At 38.1% G+C, this 22,879-nt stretch overlaps 1 protein-coding gene and 3 long non-coding RNA genes across 4 annotated transcripts; all 4 read right to left on the bottom strand.

Moving 5' to 3' along the window:
- Window positions 1-1,662: 1,662 nt before the first annotated feature.
- Window positions 1,663-5,034, bottom strand: LOC110375736 (uncharacterized). The gene is made up of 3 exons (XR_002429494.3): window positions 5,020-5,034; window positions 4,129-4,273; window positions 1,663-2,939 (listed from the first exon to the last, which is right to left on the bottom strand). It is a non-coding gene; the product is annotated as an uncharacterized LOC110375736 (long non-coding RNA).
- A 6,563-nt stretch (window positions 5,035-11,597) lies between these two features.
- On the bottom strand, window positions 11,598-12,602 carry LOC110375743 (uncharacterized). The gene is made up of 2 exons (XR_002429496.3): window positions 12,467-12,602; window positions 11,598-12,047 (listed from the first exon to the last, which is right to left on the bottom strand). It is a non-coding gene; the product is annotated as an uncharacterized LOC110375743 (long non-coding RNA).
- Window positions 12,603-13,954: 1,352 nt separating this feature from the next.
- LOC110375735 (uncharacterized) lies at window positions 13,955-15,242 on the bottom strand. Its single transcript, XR_002429493.3, has 2 exons — window positions 15,103-15,242; window positions 13,955-14,687 (listed from the first exon to the last, which is right to left on the bottom strand). It is a non-coding gene; the product is annotated as an uncharacterized LOC110375735 (long non-coding RNA).
- Window positions 15,243-17,243: 2,001 nt separating this feature from the next.
- LOC110375756 (uncharacterized) lies at window positions 17,244-21,124 on the bottom strand. The gene is made up of 3 exons (XM_021334005.3): window positions 20,972-21,124; window positions 18,430-18,651; window positions 17,244-18,355 (listed from the first exon to the last, which is right to left on the bottom strand). Exons 2-3 carry the CDS (start codon window positions 18,647-18,649, stop codon window positions 18,051-18,053), a joined length of 525 nt encoding a protein of 174 aa, XP_021189680.1. The 5' UTR covers window positions 18,650-18,651; window positions 20,972-21,124; the 3' UTR covers window positions 17,244-18,050.
- Window positions 21,125-22,879: the final 1,755 nt, after the last annotated feature.

The following is a 22,879-nucleotide window of genomic DNA, read 5'->3' as shown; positions in this document are numbered from 1 at the left end:
GTACCTAAACGGAATATTACTATGCTAATTTAGATTAAAAAAAAAAAACATAAATAAGCATATAACTGAATGTTGGTGCTTATGAAGATATTAGAAGTCAAAGTTTTGAGTTTTTTGGCTGTTTTTGTAAAACAGAAGTTTAGTTTTAACAAAAATGAAAATTAGATCAAAATTGTAAATCATGAAAATATGAGGATGATGACTTATATCCAAAAGAATTTAAAAAAAAAAAGAAAAAAAAGCAAGAATGTGCTAAAAAATATGACCAGTAGGTAAAGCTAGGGTAAGTTGTGTCAGAAGTTTTTGCGCCGTTCAGCTGATAGCATGTGTGACCGTCCAGGGCACATGCTATCGGCTGACTGACGCACGCTCCGAGGGACTGCCGACTAGTGCCGACGTCGCACATCGAGCATGCGCACTGCTCCTCTGTAATGCGTGGATTAGCTAAGTATATCTACTATCGGGGACATTCGTCTGACCATCACTTAAGGTTCCTTTTTGCATTAGAAAAAAAATGTTATAACCTATGCTTCTGAAAATAGTTTCCGTTGATGCTAATTATGTAAAGACAAATTGTTACACTTAAACAAAAAATTAACATTCACATATGTGAATATGGATACAATAAGCATTAAGGTCAAAATGAGGCTTACAAATGTTGACATCTACAGAATAGAGTAAAAAATGCCTATTATTTCAGAAAGAAAGTTCCTGTATAATTATGTATGCGTTAGTCTATTACCCAGTATTAAAAACTTAAATATATGAGGGTTAATTGTTACCCCGTTTTTGCTGAAACCATGAAACTTCCATATGATGCAGTTTAATCGATTTACGGAGTAAGTACAAATCTATGGGTCAACAAAATTAAATAAAACATCCTACATATAAAAATATATACTTACTACATTATGCACTCAGTGCTGGTAAGTGCACACTGATCATTTTGGCCACTCATATCTGTCAAAGTCTAGGACACAATCTAGGAACCTAGATATTGTCAGGTACAAGCTGACCTTTACAATGAAGATAAAATACTGCATCTGCGGAGTAAAGTATGACGAAGAATTCTGCAAAAAAACTGCCAAGTTGCAAATGCTTAAGTATGCTCAGTTCTTTGTCACTAATCAATACATGGCCCAAATAAATTCTCACGACTGCGCACAAGGCTGCTCAAGTTGCCTGCTCGCAAGCACCCCAAGGGTTCGAACCGACCACGGTGGTGCATTATCACAATTGTGGTGCCAAAGTGATGGTGTCTTTCAAACTAAATCCTACTCTATATAAAAATATATTTTACTTAAAATATTATATTATAACTTTCTAAGCTACTCCAATTATGAAGTAATGTAAGTAATCTATACTATCTTTATATATTTATCTGCTTAAGTGCTAAGCAAACCGTTTGCATATTTACGTACATTTAATTATGTAATTTGTGTGTAGGTACTATAATATCGAGTGCGATTAGTTTATGTAACATTATGTTAGAAATTATTTGTATACGAATTTTGATATAGAATATCAAACACAGTTAAGGTATATATTTATTTGTTAAGGCTACTTTAAAAAAATATTATACCCCTTAACGAAGTCGGGCAATACTTACTCTGAAAGTAGCACAGTGGTGCGTAGTGGTAAAGGTAGAAATAAAATAGTATATTTAGATAGAGAAAATTAACAAGTATATTTGAAACAGGTATAAAGTTAAAATACAAAAACTTAATTAATTATTACAACAGATAACTTATAAAGTATTTTAAATATCAACAAATCATATAAATCGATTAAACAAAATTAAAAATTATTAGCGTGCTTTATTCATTTTTGTGTGTGTGTGTTGTGTGTTTTGTGATCGTACCAGTCTCACCTTACCTAAATGCGAATGTTTGAAATTTTGAACATTTTTATTCAATTTTACAAATGACCTAGCGTTAGTTAAAAGTTGCTTTGCGCCCATTGCCAATGAGAGCGAAAGCCAATATGTTACAATGCATCTTTCCATGTTTACAATTTTGAGTGGTAATAAAGTGGTAATATTTTGACTATAATGTGTTCTGTCCAACGGCAATCCATAGCGAAAACAGGATTTGATAGGTATTGGAAACTATTTAAGTAGGTACACAAAATGAGTCACAGTTCTTTACGTCGGTCACACGGGTTGGTCTTCCTATCAATATCTCGGTCCAAATTAATTCGTTGTTACTTAAGTAAATTATCTTAATAACATAACTAACATATATTACTCAAATCAATGCAATCATTATAACATTGTAAGAAGAACATGAAATATTGAAACACTAACACATAGGTGTGAGTAGGAATATTAGGGTGAGCTAAGACTTTGTATCTGTCAGACTTACGTCATTCAAAAAATGGGAATTTTTAATTCATTGCGAATAATGACTGCCGCTAGAATTTTGAAGATGAAATTGCTTTGTTTTGGAATACTATTAAGATTGTTTTTCGTAAGTCTGACAGATACAAATTGAGTCTAGATAATTAATAATAACATGAAGGATGAAGGTAGGATTCAAGTGAGCATTTAGATGAGGGTGAAGGGGGAGTAATTGTTTTGAATGATACGATAGGAGAAAATGATTTCTTGTTTCCAAGACTCCAACATGGCCTTGATGCAGGCCCAGATGCCCTCATTTTGGGGGGTGGCCTCACGCACCATGGTGGCGACAGGCATGTTGGTAGTTAGTGTTGGGTGGAGCGAGGAGTTAGCAGCGGCCTTGGAACTCACGCCGAGGGTGGTTGCGTTCGCGAACTCCCAGCAGGGCGTCGGGCTGCGGCTCACCGAAGTAGATGCTCACGAGCACGCTGCGCGGTCGCGGGGCTGGGGTGTAGTTGCTGATCACGGTGTGTCCAATCGGTATCTGCTCTGTAGGAATCCGATAGCACATTATGCCATCAGCAGTAGTGGGGGAATCCGCCTGGAATTGAAATAGTTTCATGTCAGATAATTCGTTTCGATTACATTTCAAATAGGTTTCCGTTTTAGAGGTAAAAGGATTTTCAATTTTAATTGCCAAACTATCACAGATTGAAACTGGTACACCTACAGTTAGTTTAAAGTTAATTGATTATTTAGATTTTACACATTGAGTGCCGTCTTTTTTATTAATAGCGAGCCGCTTCGGCGTTGCACGGGTGCTGAATGTTATATATTATATGTACATATAAACCTTCCTCTTCAATCACTCAGTCAGTCTATTAAAAAACCGCATCAAAATCCGTTGCGTAGTTTTAAAGATTTAAGCATACCTACCTACATAGGAATATAGGGTCAGAAAAAGCGACTTGTTTTATTTGTAGTGATAGTTCAGGATCAAAACATGTGGAATAGAACTTGCTAAGTATATAAATCTACTAGCTGTTTAACCCTTGTCCCGGGAACTTCCCGTACCCGGATAAAACATATCGATAGAACCTGTAGCTTGCTAAAAACGAAGGGATTATTCGAATTGGTCAGTATTTCCGGAGTCCATTCGATTGAAAACAAGCAAACAATAATATCTTTTCTCTTTGTATATTAATAATGAAATAATAATAGCACAGAGGAGGCCCATGTCAAAATGGCGGACAGGAAGTACGTACATAGTCATCCAAATTAAATAGGTATACAAAAATCTTATTTTCACGTCCTAAATATGAGATATCCATAAGATAATTTGCATTTCTATTATAACTTTTAGTAATAAAATTGTAAATAAGGTCATGGAATCCTTTTCCGCCCATGTACTATTCACATGGGCGTGGTCTCCATTGTGTCATGAAAAATTGGAAATAAAGAAAACTGTCTTATTTTCAATAATATATCTAAATGTGTTTCAAAGAACTTTCTAGACAGACGAAATCTAGACCCGGGAGCTCGTATGTTATTCAAATAAAGTAGCGGCTCAAAAGGTAACTTATATCAGAAATTCGTTAAATTGATAGATATAGTTACATTAATACGCGATACATTTATTTAAAAAAAGCAAACTTTATCTTTATTTAATCACAAAGAATATTTATCAAAAGATGTGAACAAAGGAAATATACCAATGTCCTGATTTTGGATAAGTTATCAAAACTGGGATCGCGAAAACGTTAGGAGAAAGAGTACCTAGCTGCACCTACCTTTTTCAATGGTCGAAACGGCGAAACACGGCAAGAAAACAATTTTTCTAATTACTCCGAGAACAGAGGTCCGTCCGTCGTCACGGGTAGACTTTCTGCAGTATCGATTGGGCCCGCCCCAACTTCTGCGCAAGTGCAGTGAAATCTGAAACAATATCATACAATATCTCAAACCTTTATAATTTCAGCATTATTTTTATAACTTTAAATGTGATTTCCGCCAAAAAATAATCGAAAGAATTGGCAAAATCGAAAAGTATGGTACAAATAGTATTATTAACTTATAGTCGATTAAATATTAACTTAAATCGACTAATAGGTAATAGTCGACTAAAAAAAGCACACTGCAAACTTTTAGTCGGCCGATAGCTTGTTAGGGATCATAAGTCAGTATGAAGATGAATGGTACTTAGTACATTACAAATATTAGATGGTACCAGACCGACTGAAAACTTTGATAAGAATCAAGATTTTCTTAAACAAAATATTTGCCAACCGTCTCGGGTCAGCTATGGGCCGACTAAGTATTTACTCTGCAATGTGCGGGTACTCTTAGGGTGGGTACATAGAAGCTAGAGATTCAGTAACATATTTTATTTATACGTACGACTTTTTCAACATATCATTGGGGTTTTCGGCAATAAAGTTACTTAATACTAATGTGAAATTGTTGAAATATATAATTATTTAATAGTACCTAGTGTCAGACCCCTTAGTTTAAGTGATTAGATGGTAAAATAATAAAATAATTTCAAAGCAAGTAATAACACTTATTTATCCATTTGCAACAGTTTAATACAATATAATATAAATAGTTTAATTAAATTGAATAGGTAAATATTAATTAAATAACAGCATAAATGACGCAAAACAAAGAAAGAAAGTACTTACGAGATGTGTAGGCGACGCTCAAGTAACGAATGACACTCGGTTGCTGTGCCTCTTGCTTTTATATGTAGACGTAAACAACAAGATGGCGGCCGACCGAGTGTCATCGTTTCACAACTTTTAACAGTTTATTTTAAAATCAAATCGATTAATTCAACATTTGAAAATTAAATCAATATTTATTACAATTAAAATAACAACATAATAGTAATATTAGAATAAATAGCTAACACTAGTTTCGTTAGCTACAAAGACCTTTTGGAGTAGGTCTGCAAGAGTTTCAGTTTTATCATATTTTTATCGGTTGCCTGTTGAAGAAAATCTTTACGACCTACCTACTTATAGCAAGAACAGCATTTATTTTCATAATTGGGTGCCCTACGCTGTAATCAATTGGGACAAGATGGAAGGTATGTTTCTTAAGAAGTTAGAATTTTTATCGTGAAATAATCAAAGTTTTTACAGGCCCATTAAGTCCTGTGAAAGAGATAAACAAATGACAGTTCATAATGAATTCATAGTTTTAATTGCTATCAATAAGTTAACACCATCCACCAGGTTATTTAGAGATGCAAAACTTAATAATGTTTTATACCGATTGAACGCCACACTCGCGTTGTTCAACAACAAGGGAAAATTTCCAGGTTGTATGTGGTTGCCTGTCTGCCATGTCATGTTAACATACAAAAATGTTTCCTCTTTATTGTACTAGTACCTACAGACTAGCTGTTCCATGCGGTTTCATCCGCGTTTCGAGGAATTTATACTTAGCTATCATATATCTTTGCCCAGCAATGGGACATTACGGGCTAATTAAAATAAATATATAGGTACAATCCTGGTACATTGCTTGTAGCGAAATAATTATTCAAATCGGTTCACTAGATTAAACAACTATACTAACCAACAAATGAGGCAGTCGTGGTGGCCTAGTGGGCAAAGAACCGACCTCTCGAGTATGAGGGCGCGGGTTCGATTCCAGGTCAGGCAAGTACCAATGCAACTTTTCTAAGTTTGTATGTACTTTCTAAGTATATCTTAGACACCAATGACTGTGCTTCGGATGGCACGTTAAACTGTAGGTCCCGGCTGCCATTGAACATCCTTGGCAGTCGTTACGGGTAGTCAGAAGCCAGTAAGTCTGACACCAGTCTAATCAAGGGGTATCGGGTTGCCCGGGTAACTGGGTTGAGGAGGTCAGATAGGCAGTCGCTTCTTGTAAAGCACTGGTACTCAGCTGAATCCGGTTAGACTGGAAGCCGACCCCAACATAGTTTGGGAAAAGGCTCGGAGGATGATGACTAACCAACAAATGAACAATTAAATCTTTCCTCTTTATATTAGGTAGGTAGGTAATATTGAAATGTCTATCCTTCGCGAACTTTACGAAATTACGAATTTAAGTTTTGCATGTACAGGATCAACGCTTAATAAATACAATACAGTCATAATTGTATTATTTGGGAATTTAAATTGAGTTGACGAGCGATGAACTCTGACGCAGCTTTCTTGAACCGGAGAACCACACATTTTAATAGTTTCTGTATCTCTTTATTCCGCGTGAACTTTCAACTTTCGGAGCGATTATTTCCCAAAATATTGATATTATCAAAAAATGATATTAGTAAACTCCTATTTATTTTTAAATACCTATCTAACGATATATCACATGTTAGGGGCGAAATAAAAAAAAAAACAATCTCTTCACTTTAGGTATAGGGTGGCAACCCTTATGAAACACGGACGGACGGACAGACATGTCGATACTATAAGGGTTCCTAGTTTACTACGGAACATTTTTATTATTAAATAATTCGGGTTACTACATAAATTAAAATTGGAGCCCATGTAAATTAGTCCTTAGAAAATCTGGGGATTGCAGTTGCGCAATGAGCCCTTCCCATGGGGGCATGGGAGGCAGGCAGGAGGTGCGACATAGATCAATATAATTTATGACCCCACCCACCATGACAGGCTTTATGAATTCATTTCAACTGTGCATCTTGATAATTTCATAATTTTAATTAAATCTATACTAATATTATAAAGCTGTTTTGTTTGAGTTTGTTTGTTTGTTTGAACGCGCTAATCTCAGGAACTACTGGTCCGATTTGAAAATTTCTTTCAGTGTTAGATAGCCCATTTATCGAGGAAGGCTATAGGCTACTTTTTATCCCGGTACGGGAAGTAGTTCCCACGGGATGCGGGTGAAACCGCTGGCAGAAGCTAGTATATTATAAAACTTATAAACCAATTACATTGACTATCTATACATATAATAAATCTGTAAAAAAACTGTGTCTGTACATTGAATATATTAAAAAAATAATAATTGGGTGGGGTTTAGAAACAGTAATGGAGCACAAATCCAAAAAAAAAATTCTGTCTGTTTGTCTGTATGTCTGTATGTCTGTTTGTTTGTACACGCTAATCTTCGGAACTACTGAACGGATTTCAATGATTTTTTCTTTGTTGTATCAGTATTAAGCCTGGTCAACATATAGGCTATAATTTATCTTCGAAACTTGAAGACCTGATGCAGAACTCCAACAGACCAACAAAACTATAAGAGATACAAAAATGGTGCCTTGGAAAAAATTGTTTTATATGATGAGCATTTTCAGCTGAGATCATAAATTTTAAGATCTGGAACACCTGATGTGGAACCCCAAGAGCCCAGCTTCTCTGTACCATATACAGGTATGACGTTTTAGCAAAAGTTGTTCAATTTGATAAGCACTTTCTATTGACTTATACAAATTGAAGATCTAAAACACCTGATGTGGAACTCCAGGGGCCCAGCTAGACTATAGCATATAGAGGTATGACGTTTTTAGCAAAAGTTGTTCAATCTGATAAGCACTCTCTGTTGACTTATAAAAATTAAAGATGTAAAACACCTGATGTGGAACTCCAGGAGCCCAGCTAGACTATAGCATATGAAGATATGAGGTTCTAGCAAAAGCGGTTCAATCTGATAAGCACTCTCTACTGACGTATTAACATCGAAGATCTGGATCACCTGATGTGGAACTTCAAGAGCAATACACTTGAAATGTATAAAAATGAATGTTATGAAATAGGTATGGTGAATCAAAAAAAGTAATTAGTCCGTCTTTTAGATAACCCCTAAATAATGGACACGTATTTTTCTTTTCTCTCTCTCACAAACAAATAATAACGAAGATACAACACGCTTGAATTTTGCTTAGTACAAATACAAATTAGTACAAATTTTACATACCTAGACGTGGAGTCACGAGCCCCCACTCTTCTCTTTCGACTTTGTTGCGTTATATCTCATTATTATTTTGTATGTCTCTCCAGACCTCGGGACTACAGAGTTCCGAATTTTTGGGAGGCAAACGTGGGGCCGAAGCCAACACGCTGAAGCCCTTATGAGACAACTTTAATGAAATGGTGACACAAAACAGACCTTTATCCCTTTATACACTATAGAAATGAACCCTAGGACAATACCCTGTGGACGTCGTTAAAAAAAGACAATCCCCGGTTCTGTGCTAAACTATTGCTAACTATGGAGGAAAACTACTTGGGCTATTGTGATGGGATGTTAGTGGATGACAATGTATTAGATACATGTAAAATGGCAGGTGGAGACTCGCCACCTCACTTACTGGGCCCCCGGGAATCAGTCACTGATTAGCAACAAGAGGGCAACAGGGACATGAGAGGCTGAAGGGCGAGGATACCTCGGCGGACTTTAAATGCAGATTAGCCCCGCGGTGTCGCTACTCCCCGTCATCAGCCTCAGATGTCCTGCGGTGCTTATATCCCATTATTATTGTCGTTATTATCTCAAGAGCCTTTGTCCCAATTATGTTAGGGTCGACTTCCAGTCACGATGCAACTGAGTACCAGTGTTTTACAAGGAGTGACTGCCTATCCGACCTCCACAGCCCGGTTACCCGCTCAACCCAACACCCCTTGGTAAAACTGGTCAGACTTACTGGCTTCTGACTACCCATAACGACTGCCAAGAATGTTCAATGTCAGCCGGAACCTACAGTTTAACTTCCCCTCCAAATAACTGTCATTGGTATCCAAAATATGCGTAGAAAGTACATACGAACTTAGAAAAGTTGCATTGGCAGGTACTTGCCAGACCTGGAATCAAAGACGCACGCTCATACTTGAGAGATTGGTTCTCCACCTACTAAACTACCACGACTTCCACTAAGTAACCACGACTTTGTCATCTATTTAATGTTTTTTACGTAATAATACGTGTAATATTTTTGCCACACAAACTTAAATGCGGACTAATTAGAATCACTACTTTTATCCCTATGGTCACGTCTATTGCGGTTCAGTTCTCAGCGTTTTGTTTAGTCTGCTGTGCTTTTGCCGTTAAATTACAAAAATTTTATATATGGAACGTTTCTAATGGTTATGCGTATTCCGTTGTTTTCAAGTCAACGAGCCCTTAAAATTCAATATCAGACTATTCAGATCTTTGATTTTGCTGACCCCGTAGTCGCTGGCATAGGGGACAGGATCCGCGTACGAAGTCGCGGGCAGAAGCTAGTATCCAAATAATGAAATATGTATAACATCTTGCACCCTTCTCCTCGTACGAACTAATTCATGAGTCTTTATGCTAAATATGAAGTGAATACCATTCTTCCCTTGGTGTCACTGCTGGGCCTCCTCTCACACGGAGAAGGATTGAGCTTTAATCACCACGCTTGCTCAATGCGAGATGGTGATTTCAGACTTTATGGTCCAGATTACCTCGAGAGGTTTTCATCCACCTTTTAATCAGCCATTGGTGTCTAAGATGTAGAAACAAAGTATGTACATACAAACCTAGAAATATGCATTGATACTTGCCTGACCTGGAATCGACCCCACACTCATACTTGAGAATGAGAGGTTGGTGATTTACCTACAAGGTTAGCACCCACCACAATTTAAAAATCCTTCTATCCCTACTAATACTATAAATGCGAAAGTAACTCTGTCTGTCTGCCTTTTACGCTTTTACGTCTAAACCACAGAACTGATTTCAACAAAATTTGGTACAGAAACAGAGTTGAACATGAAAAAGAAAATAGGATAGTTTTTATTCCCGACTTTTGAAGAGTTCTCTTGAAAACGCGATAAAACCGAACTCGACGCGGGCGGAGCCGCAGGCGGAAGCTAGTAATATTATAAATGCGAAAGTCCGTTTGTTTGCTATGTTTTCACGCAAAAACTACCTAACCGATCACCGAAAACTTGACATTAAGGCGTATGTCTGATAACACTATGTAATGGTGAAGGTGTCGAGCTGACCTAAAGATGGAGACCAGAGAAGGTCGAGGGAACTCGACAACTGAATGTGTAAACTGCCTCGTGTTTGGACTTATATGATTCGTATTGACGAGACCTTTGCAACAGTGAAGGTTTGAAGCTGACCTGATGATGGAGACCAGAGAAGGTCGAGGGAACTCGACAACTGAATGTGTAAACTACCTCGTGTTTGGACTTATATTATTTGTATTGACGAGACTTTTGCAACAGTGAAGGTTTGAAGCTGACCTGATGAAGGAGACCAGAGAAGGTCGGGGGAACTCGACAAACTCAATGTGTAAACTACCTCGTTTTTGGGCTTATATGTATTATTCGTATGAGTTTCCATTATTCGTTATGAGACATACGCCATAGGGTCGGTTCATATCTAACGGAATATGCGTCGCGTATTATCGGTCGCGTAACGCCAGAACTGACAAATATACGGTAAAACATTCAATCATTCACACATAACCGATGATGCGTTAGTGCGTCGATCATACATTTACGATACGCTCGACGCATTTTCCGTCAGATATGAACCGACCCTTAGTGTCTATATATAGTTTTCACCCTGCGTATGCCTAGTTTTCGAAAGTCGCCCTGGACTATGATATAAAGCAATTTTTTTTTAATATTTCTCGTTGCTAATCTTAGTTATCTTGCAAATAAAATATATATTGTACTGTACAATAAATAATATATTTTCAAGATACCAAAATGTACCTGGTCTGACCTCCGAACACGCCTTGCCACGCCTTGTTCCTACCTATTATATCAATTAATATTTGAAGAATCAATAATTGTCTAATATGGCCGCACGTTTGGGATTGCTCATTGTATGATCCTTTTTATGACACGTACGGGATAACGTACCTCTTACAATGCTTAATTATGGTAGATATACCATATCAAAAAACCGAAACAAATACTACTTAAAATGATTTTTTATTTTATTGAGTTTGCCATTGAGAGTAGTGAGGGCTTAAAGTTCAAACCAACTTAAATATGATTCATGATTCAGCGTGTACAAAATATTTAAAAATGAATAAATGAATGCTCAGCAAAGCTTAGCAATCGCAAGCGTTTTACCCATATTTTTTATTTAAATAGCTTAACATGATTAGGCACATAGTAAAAGTAGTAGGTAATATACATGATATTACCTGCTATTTTTATTTTTTACTTACTTTTTAAAAGTAGTAGCAGTAGGTAATATAGGTACAAGATATTAGGTACATTTAGAACCAGGGTTAATCTACATTCAACACAATAAAAATAAGACAACATTTTTCAATTTTTTATTTGCTACAATGCACGAGTTCAAAATTCTACAATCACTACTGAGTAATATGTTTGTGTATTAAATTGACAGCTTGACATGAAACAGTTGTAAAGATTTCCAGAAGACAAGAGCAGTAGAGTAGAATCAATAAGTGTATATCAAATCATCAATTTAACGCGAAGACGTGTGAGATGGGGGCATTCAGATAGACATCATGGCCTTGTCGGGGTCGAAGCGTGGTTTGTCGTGTAATTGTTCCAGCCCATAGTCAGCAGTGTCCTCGTGAGGACGCATGTCGCTGAACGCAGTCGAGACCACGAAGTTGCGGTACTTCGTATCTTGGTCCGTCATCATCAGCTCCGCCGTCAGCTTCTTGAGATTCTCTATAGTGTAGATCTTCTGGTACGGCTTTTGATTTTGAGGGTCCTCGTTTGGCTGGTCACTGCTCATCCTGAAATTCATAGGGGACGTAATGTTAGTGGGTTCGTTCAAGTTGATGTGGATAAGGCACGCAGTGACCTTGTTCATGACCCTCGTTTGTAACATAAGGGTAGGGGACGAACTGGGGTAGTCGGTGAAGATGTTAAATAGATCAATGCCACCCCAGCGGGCTTTGAAGGGCAAGGCTAAGGGGAGCGTTAAGCCCTGATGTAAGTTGGGATCACAAAGAATTTTTGTCTCGTTTAACATTTTGTGATTAGGTAGTATAAATTAAATTCGTTTTACGTAAAAATATTTGATTCTATTAACTTTAAGATTACATAATTGAAGAGATCTTGTGGGCGGAGGCCACGGGTGATAAAAGTTAAAATAATTAAGAAAAACAAAAGAAAGTCTGTGCAATGTATTATTGAGGATTATTGTACTTACTTGTATTTCAGTTGATGGTCGCAGGCCCTGATTTCTTCGCAGCTAATGAGAAGATGGGTCGCTCGCCGACACTCCCACTGTATCTGACGCTTTTTCAGGAAACTTATTGATTCGCACTCGGATTCGTAACTGCGCAAGTGCAGTAATTGTAAAGTGCCGTCCACACCGTACTTGTGACTTTACAATCAGATAAAAGTACAACAATGAACTCTTGCGAATTCGTCTATTTAAAAAACTTCCAGCTTTCATATGGAAATGAACCAAGTGGTCACAGTAGTCACTAAAATGCCCGAACTATGCCCATAAAAGATGAGTGGCACAAAACTTCTTTGTTTTTAATGTTCAACCATCTACATTGGGTTAGAGAAACTAATCACAATGTCGATTTCGTGACATATTCTGTTTTCTACATCGGCTTTGAAATACTTGAGGCGAACATGAAATGTACATAATATCGTTTGTCACGCAGAGATTTTGATCTTACTTTTTTTTCTTCAGTCGAAAAGGCCTTGTATTATCATCAAAATCTGGAAAATCAATAGGACAAAAACATGTCGCCGTTTTTAATGTATGATAAAAGCTAACTTTTTGCAGGTTTATTAATTCTTCTATAATCTTAACTAGCATATGAACTTATCATAATTTTGACTTATCAGTCCAGAGAATATGTAGGTAATATTTTTCCATCTTTTCTTTGCCTTTGGCGACTTTAGTCCCTGGCAATGGGTATCGGTTTCCCCAGGTAGCTGGGTTGAGGAGGTCAGATATGCAGTCGCCCCGTGTTTAATACTGGTACTCAGCTGCATCCAGTTAGACTGGAAGACAACACCAATTTAGTTAGGAAAAGGCTAGGCAGATCTAGGCCTTTGCTATTCCCTCATCCTCATTATCTAACAGTAGTTACTCCAATCGTACTCGACCGGAGAGATATCAGGTGCAAGTCTTACACTTTTTTATTACAATTTCTTATACACGTATTTAACATGATATGGGTCTCTCACGAACAATGCCCAGACTCCGGGCCGCTTTGTGAATCTTTTCCTAAAACCCACAAAGTCAGTTTCTTTATGTATGTATTAATTGCAGCTCTCAAAATTTTAGCTAAATCAGTAATTTTCGAGACAGATTATAATCAGGAAGGTTCTTATCTAAAATGAAAGGCCATTACTTAGTTTTTGAAGAATTTAATTACCACATAATAGAAAAAGATAATCAAATACATAAGTCCCTGGACAGTACAACACCGAAACACCAAACACACGCACAATGAACACCCCAATACAATATAGACACATATACGAAATACGACACGACACTTACATAATTAAAGTAATTGGCACAGATATCAACAATATTATACGATTAGGAAATCATTGAAACCCTTATCTAACTTTAGACCTAATACATTCAAAATTGCAAGATTTTACAATAATTTCAACCCATTTCTGTTTTTTTTTACTCAGACCTAACGCGATTCCTTTCAATTAATTTTAGTCCTTAAACTCCACCATGATCAATCTTAATACAAATTATTAATAGTAATACTGATTTGACAAGGCTACAACAATCACTGCCTAGAGACGACGAAAAATTACACTTAATAAAGTCATTAAAATCACCTCAGCACACGCTTAAAGTAAGGATAATAAACGAGTTGAAAAATGTTCACAAAGACGACGACGATACACAACACGAAACGACATGAATACCTTAGTACAAATACACGACAATATTAAACCTAGACATTACATCGAGATATCTTAAAAACACAGAAACCTTACATGACACGATGTGAAATACATGAAGAACACCGAACCTCGACACCACAATCCTTAATCCTAAGCGCAACAGTGTACGTACTTACTTAATCCTAATACAATGGAACGATATGACTTAATACTAAGTGAGAGCAGAAAATGACATGGATCACAAGACAACATCAAAACACATGACGACACCTACTTAAAACCTACGGTTACATGGATAATAATTTAAATCGACATGATGATATAATCAAAGTCGTACAGCTGCTTGTCCGGCATCATATCGGTGTTGGGGCCAGCCGTGTAGCTGCCCCCGTCGCCGCTGAAGGCCGACACCACGCGGCTGCGACACCCCAACTCCGGATCGTTGAGCATTTCTTCAGCCAACTTCTGCAGATTCTCCACGGTGTAGTCGTGGGTAGCCGACTTGGTGGGCAACTCGGACGGCTGGTTCATTCCTGAAATGAGATGGGAAAATCCATTAGTCATACGCAATCAAAATGGCGGATGGTACGGTAATGGCGTCGGTGAAGGGCGTGGTCCCGAAATTTCCAGAAAACATGGTTTCCCGGATATCGAAATACGTATTTTTTCAATGGTATTGGAACGGATTAAACCGGGGTAGGCGATAGTTAGTTAGATATAAACAAAATAGTTCAAAGTGACTGAAAGACGGCAAGGAAAAAAAATGATTTTACGTTTTAATTGACTCATAACACTTCAATAGCCAATGATATTCAAAAACTGACTGCGTAATTTTTCAATACAAAGGGCTCCCCATGAACACTGGGTGTGCCCGACTTATTTAACAAGTCTTGCACAAAAATTATGGAAAACTCGGTAATTATTTAAAATTGTTCCCTACGTACTTACTGGTGGTGATGCGGTGGCTCGCAGACTCGAGAAAGCTGCACTTAGATTCGAAAATCTATTTTTCGAAGCGATGACTCCGAGTCCGTCTGCTCAGGCCGACGAGTCAGGATCGAAAGGTCGAGTTGCGCCATTGATTCGCGCACCACCCCTTCCTGCTAGGCATATAGGTCTTATATCTATGCACTAATGCAGGCGCTCCTGGCAACCCTAACGACCACGCCCTGCGGAAAACGGGTGCGGTCTTTGATGTACATTGAAGCTTTGCTATAAGCTTTATTACAGTTAGGCTTCCTTACGCATACTAAAGCATTGATGTATGTTAAAGTCTTTGTTGTCTGGCTGGGGTGCGCCCACCTATATAGATTTGGAAACCTATATAGAGGTGATTTTTGGTGCGTTCTGAAACAAGAATCGCAACATACCAGTTCGAATCTGAAAAATAGATTTAAAATCTTCTCTGCCTGGCAGTCTGAATATGTGTTGCATTGCGGGTCGTTACTTAAAGGGATTTATGCTTTGCTTTTATAATTCAAATGCACCAACTTTTGATTACCATCGTCTTTTGTATCATCTCCGACGGCGATTTCGTAATAGTTCTCACAATTCAGCCCTTTCGAATGTGAAAGCAAAGCATTTTTTTGTATACAGGTCAGGCCAGATGAAGACCCTTACTTGCCCTAGTGCATTAAATTAATCTTATCCATCCCGATCCAGTCCTTAAAAAATAACTTTTTATATACGGTCAGTTTGCAGAAAACGGGTTTCTTTTTGATATTTTCCCCGTTTCAAAAGTTTGAAAGGAAGTGGTATTATATCATGCCTTGTGTTTGACAAGGTGTTGACAGATTTTTCCTTGTTTTTTCAAAGTACTAACTGTTTTTCAAAGCGGATTAAAGCCCCTATAATATTTTTGCCAGGGTATACCCCACTCTCTTGACGGCTTAGCTGTCAGTTAATCAAAATTTTCGAGTCAGGTTTTTGAACCTATCTTGAAAATCAGCTTAATGTTTTTTTCATATTGCAACTTTGTAAATACGCGCTTCATTTTTGGCCTTTTCTATGAAATGCAGCAGACAACGCCCTCCTTGGACCAAATGTTGGCCGGTTTTCGACAACCATTGATAGACTGCAAGCCGGATTGGCAAACAATTTGTATTGAAAACGAGCAATGTATGAGCATTATGAATCAAAACATAAATTGGTGTAGTCATCTCTTTCATGCCTATGATTTTGGAATGCAGGAAGAGTGGCATCGAATATTTTAATGGTGTTTTGAGTACAAATGGAACAATTATGCGGATATTTCGTCCTTGATGGTAGGGTCTACCTCCCCTTGATACCCCTCGGGATTTATTGATTGGCACGATGTCTGCTCTTTGTTAATGTACTTATGTAAGACTCAATATTTTATGACTTACATCCTACACATTTGTCGAAATTGATGAGGGAAAATTAATGACGACATGAAAATGGTCTTCCTCGTTTGCCAATGATAAGAAATCATATTATTTCAATTAATTATATATTGATTACAAAAGTATTATTTTATTAGCTAATGAAAACTGCTGGGTTTTCCAAATCGGTCAATTAGTTTCGAAGCCTATTCATGTCAAACAAACAAAAAATCATATTTTTTCTCTTTGAACTCGATGAACTGAACATTATAAAATCCAATATTTATAAAAATGGGAAATAACAACCTGCTCCTAACCTGTGCCATCATATTGCCATTGTTTAGCTTCATGAAAATTATAATAGCTTTGAACCTACATTGATTTATTCCCCTACATTACCACGTCAGAGATCGTTAGACAGATTTGAGAAAACTCTGACACCAGGGCTCGTTAGGGGATTAAACCTGATTCTTCTGCCTAGCCTTTTCCCAACAAAGTTCATCAGTCTAACCGGATTCAGCAGAGTACTTACATGGAGTAACTGCCTCTGTGACCTTCTCAAGCAGTTACCCAGGCAACTCCATACATCTTTAGCAGTGTTAGAGCAGATTTTAGGTCTTCTAATTTCATACTCACCATAACAAACTTACCATATTCGGAAAATACTACCTAATTAAAATAAGTATACCAAAACTTATGACAGGGGTAAATAATTCTGAGGCGGTTTTTTTTTCATTTTTATTACCACAACTACAATTAGTATATACGTGTAGACATTGTGGATTATACTAATAATACCAACATTCAGTAAAATTTCTAAGAAAAATACCTTTATAGAAGAGTAAAAATAAACTTGTTCTTTTTTTAAATATAAATAACAATGATATGATAAATTAAATCAAACTTAAATTTAACACTTGAAAATACAATTAAAAATAGCTTACAAGAGATTCTTAGGTTCAATGTAAAGTGGTCGAAAAAGTTTAAATAGGTAAAGCCTTTGCCTCCATTGCCGAGTAGGCCGATTTACACCACGGTTCTGTTACTACGGGCTTCTCAAGTTGCAGTTCACCCTACTCATCAAACGTCAACCCAAATAAATAATGTAGTCACCTTATCCTAACCTGACTCTCAATATACGGTCAGAAAACATCGATACGACACAACAACACCCAGTAACATCAAAGGATAGAACGCCGAGACTCATACCGCATCATCTGTAGGAACAAAAGAAACGTAAACCGGCTTGGAAGCTTTTTCAATTGTGTCTAACAAGTGAACCCTGAATTATAGTTACCTACCTAGAATTTAATTGTAAACTTTATGCCCCTGACTTGTAAAGAGTGTGACAATCCCCAATAGAAGGATTCATCTAAATTCAATACGACCTTGAATTTTGGTTCCAACCTTTGCCTAAATATTAACAAGTACGTGTTCGAAAACGTGTGCACAGTTAGTTGCCTTCCTACCGAAACTTGTAATTTTGTATAAACAGCGCGTGATTTTAAGGTAAAGGGATGGGGTTTTCACATCACAACACCGATAGAGAGAAATTTAATATTTGTTGAAGTGGCTGTAGTTCTTGTTGTTGCGTTCGCGCCCCTGAACCTTTGAAGAGTCCTCGCAGTCGCGGCGGTGGCAGCAAATAGTAACCAAGTGGCCCCTGTTCACCACGCAGGGGCAAAATGGTGGCGGAGGAACGTAGGGCTCCAGGGCCATGCACTGCGATTCTTTCTTGGGAGGCGGCGGGACCTCAGGCGCTGGGGCGGGAGCCGGGGCGCGCTCGGGTGCGGGGCCATGTCCCGGGGGCGGGAAGGCAGCAGTCACGCCGAATGGTTGAGCTGCAACGAATATGATGTCTATTCAAACATGTGTAATCCAATGTTCACATGACGACATTAGAACATTCTCTGTGATAGGGAAGTGTTGTTACCTGGGTCGCGAAAGTAGTGCTCCGGCATGGATTCTATCTTCTCCCGGTCGCAGTTGGCCTTGTCGCAGCACACCGCGGCGCTGGCGAGCACCTGGTTCTGGTACTTCGGCTGATTCTCGCGAATGAAGTCAGGGTGGGTTATCTGCTCAATGGTTTTCATCATGAGCTCGTGACGCCACTGGGTGTCTTTAGCCACGCTTGATGCGTTATGATTATTCATGTCTGGAATTTACAAACAATCTATATGAACATTTTGATTTAGTCATCAAACCTCTAAGAACTGACGTGTTTTTTGATGGAACGGCTAATACAGTCATGGACACATAATTAAAGACACTGTTGGAATCTTAAATTGCTGCCGCATTTCATCTGTATTTCTTTTTTCTGATTGCTACTGGAACTTTATTTTCTATTTTAAAATATTTAAGAGGGCATTGTGAAATATTAAAACTAAAGACTATTTTCAGTGATCCTTCGCGACAAGTTTTTTTTCGCTTTATCCGAATCTCGAGCGGTATGAACCATAACGTGGCCTGGCCATATAATTAAAGTCACTCCATTTGCTCAGAGGAAGAAATGCAAATTATTAATATTATTGATGGTACTTTTCTATAACAACATTCCCTACACTGTAACTAAGCATACTAATGAGTACTAATATTTGGTTTATTTCCTTTTACCTCAATGACAGCACGACATCCCTAAGCGTGCAAGCGGTCAGTTTTGTTTTAAGTCGCTACGGGAATTTTCTTCCATGCTTCATAAAAATCTGTGTAAAATTGATCAATGTTTCATGTATGACTTATCGCCATTGTGTTTTCTGGCCGATCACCAGTTTATTTTCTATTAAATTTGCGATGGGCCAAACCAAAACCGTCATAAGTTGCTCGATCAAAGAGACCTTTTTACTACTCTTACAGTGTTTTTCAGAACTTTTCTAATTTGGAAAGCGCTAAGGACCGGTAAATTATGATTAGCATATAACAAAATGCTATTTCTAAAATATTATAGTACTTGAATTCGCCTATTTTTAATAATATCTTTCTAAAAGATCACCACACCAAGTAGTCGAGAGAAGCCCCACACTATTACTTTTTCGCCTCCTATGTTTGAGAACTTTCTTAGTGTATTTTGGTTCCATCTCATGTTTTGGAGGCGACTAATTTCGATACATTATTTTAGTTTATTCGTATCCCTTTGTTTAATGAGAAAAAAAAATACATTTTTGAACACTTGTTAACTGCACCTTTCACGTTTGATAGAAATAGCCAACTACAGTATGGACACGCGGTGCTTTTCCAAAAGTAACATCTTCCGATACCCATGCCTTACAGCTTTTCCCGACCCGGTTGTAGTCTAAAAGTTCTGCAGACACAATTGTCGTCCTTTTAGCATCAGATGACTCCCAAAAAAACCAGAACCGAATCATGTAAATGGTTCACTATTTGCCTATAGCACCGCCTTAAAGTCTGTTTGCGGACAAGTTTTCCTTGGGGTCGGTTTTGAGTTGTTCTCAAACCATGCCTTTTTTAGTGCCATTGATAAGAAATCTTTAATAATAAATTTATTACCATGTCCTTACTACAGATCAAGTGGTACGAATAAATCCGTATGTCAAAATATAATATTAAAAAGCCTAAAACATTTTACTTACCAAAATTTTTGTTCTAGTCTTATTGATAGGACTAAAATGAAAATTTTTAATGAAATAAACCTAAATTATTACCTAATTCGAATTTTCATAAGTATTTTACTCACTTCTAAAAAAAGTATGGCAACTATTTGTATCATTCGTTTTTTTTTCTTAACTGGGCTTTAACTGTCTTTAATTAGCTGACCAGCCAAGTATCAGCTACAAAAGTTAGTGTTCATTTCCCACAGAGCTTTATATCTAAAGTGTTAAAGAAAGAAAATACTTTTTGTCCTTAATTTAAAGAACACAATGTAATGTTTGTTTTAATAATTATTACACTACAGTTTACACCGTGCTTAAGCTCATGTCAGTACCATAACTATTTATTTCACTTCGAGTCGGGGGGTGTCTTTAATTATGTGTCCATGACTGTATATAGAAGATTTTAAACGCTGAAGAGACTAAGAAAAATCGCCTAGCAGTAGCTTGTGCGCAACAGTTGGCTATTACATAATCAATATTTTTTGGGTCAACGGATCATATGAATATTGACACAGCAATGCTTAGTGCCAAAATATTAAGGCACTTCACGCGAGCTGGCGCAATTTACAAGAAATAATGTCGCCTAAGACAAATGAATCAATCATCGCCCAAGGCATCACTTATATTGCCATTGTCCTGTGCTTTGCTTATTATGTAACCGCTAGCTTAATTTTCCGTCATCAGTCGTTGCGTGGCACACAAAAAAAAATTGTTCACTAAATAAAAAAACTGTTCTATAAAATTTGGGTCAATTGCTGGAGTAACAGGTTTCAGCCGCAAAGAACAAAATGATGTATCAGTAAATTATGGTGTCGCTGTGGATAGGGCTCAGCTGTCTTAGTGATAATACGAGGCTTTCTCGCTTACCTGGTGGGTGTTCAATCAAGTCACAATTAATTGGACGCACGGAAGCGTTTATGTCCGGGCGGATGGGAGGTCGCGGCGCACTGAAAGGCGTACCTGCCCCCGTTATGCAATCAATATATTGATTACTGCAGGGTAGTATTGCGCAAGTGCAGTGTCAGCACTCGCTCACACTGAAACATCTAGCTCTTTTTGGCCGAAGTGCACCAACAACGTGAACGGCAGATTTCCTAAAACCTCTGTTTACGGTCAATTGTCAAAGCAAACAGTTGTTTTAAGAAAAACGGATGTTTAAGTTGTCAGTGAAATTGGACTTTAGGCATGGAAAATTAGGATATTTCAATATTTCTTAATCGATCGAAACGATGTTTAATTTAATCACTACTTAAAGTAATCAGTAGTGATGACATGACATGCTTAAGCAACGTTTATAAGTAAGAATTCTCTTAAACAGCCCTTAAGTACCTATTACTTATATTTAATTTACGTTTATAAGTAAGGCTGATTATTATTATTTATTAGTTTTTATCATTTATTTATTTTCTAACATATGATTTACATTTTTAAATATTAAATATAAAAATAAAAAACATTTAAAAATATAAAAAATAGGTTGCCACCGATATCGGGCACAGGGTCCAAGGTACCGGTGGTTAGGGTCCCAGAGACAGAAACCTCCTCACAATACGTGCCGTATCAAGGAGTACTGCCTTCTGAATCAGTCCCTTGATCCAGCCGCCCAACGAGAGCCTCCTGAGGTGTTCGTCGAGGCTCTTGGCTATTAAACCATTGGCCGTAACGACAATCGGCACAACAACAGCCATGTCGACACTCCACATGGCGACAACCTCGTGCGCTAAGTCGAGATACTTTATTTGTTTCTCTTTCTCAGCTTTCACAAGGTTCTCGTCATGCGGAACGGCGACATCGACTATCATCGCGCGGCGCGCTAATCGATCTATCACCACAATATCAGGCTTATTGGCTACAATAGTCCTGTCAGTGATGATAGATCGATCCCAGTACAACGTGATATGGTCCTTTTCGAGAACTGGGTCGGGCGCATACCTGTAGTACGGTACCTCAAGGTCTACAAGGTTGTATTGCAGAGCAAGCTGCTGGTGGATAATCTTGGCCACTTGGTTATGTCTGTGCAAATATTCACCATTAGCCAAACGAGAACAACCAGATATAATATGTCTGATAGACTCACCCGGATGGTGACATGCCCGACATATGTCAACCGTCCCGTCTTTCACGATATATCTCCGGTAGTTATTCGTAAGGATAACTTCGTCCATAATTGCACATACAAACCCTTCGGTTTCTCCAAACAAGTCACCGAAGCGTAGCCAAGATACGGACGCATTGAAGTCTACATCGGGGCCATGAAGAGCCCCGAAGAAGCGTCCGTGTAGCTGTTTGCTCTGCCATACTTCCTTGCGATCATGGGTAGTTAGTACCACAGGTCTGCGCCAGTTCTCGTTTGCCAACGATAGCGGGTGAGTCCTTTGTCCACTGCTACCATATCACGATGCATACCCACGTCGCTTTTGAGAAGATATTCTCTGAGACTGCACACCTCGCGGTTGTGGAGCGTCTTTGCATTTAAAAGCCTCGGCCTCCACATTTCCGTGGGATGTACAGTCTCATCACCGACGATCGTGGGTGATGCATTCGTTCTGCGGTCAGCAGTGTGCGGACTCTCCTATCCAAGGCATCCAATTCAGTTTGAGTCCATTTGAGTATGCCGAAGGAGTACATCAGGACTGGCATGACCCAACCATTATAGGCGCGAACCTTGTTGCCGCCTGATAAGGAACTTTTTAGGACCTTATTCAGGCGGCCAAAGAAACGCTCCCGCAATGACTGTTTCATGACAGCCACATTGATGCCTAACCCCTCCGCCAT

This window comes from Helicoverpa armigera, chromosome 1 (genome assembly GCF_030705265.1).
Source record: "Helicoverpa armigera isolate CAAS_96S chromosome 1, ASM3070526v1, whole genome shotgun sequence".
Lineage (NCBI taxonomy): Eukaryota > Metazoa > Arthropoda > Insecta > Lepidoptera > Noctuidae > Helicoverpa > Helicoverpa armigera.
This window is presented reverse-complemented; position numbering and strand designations above follow the sequence as displayed.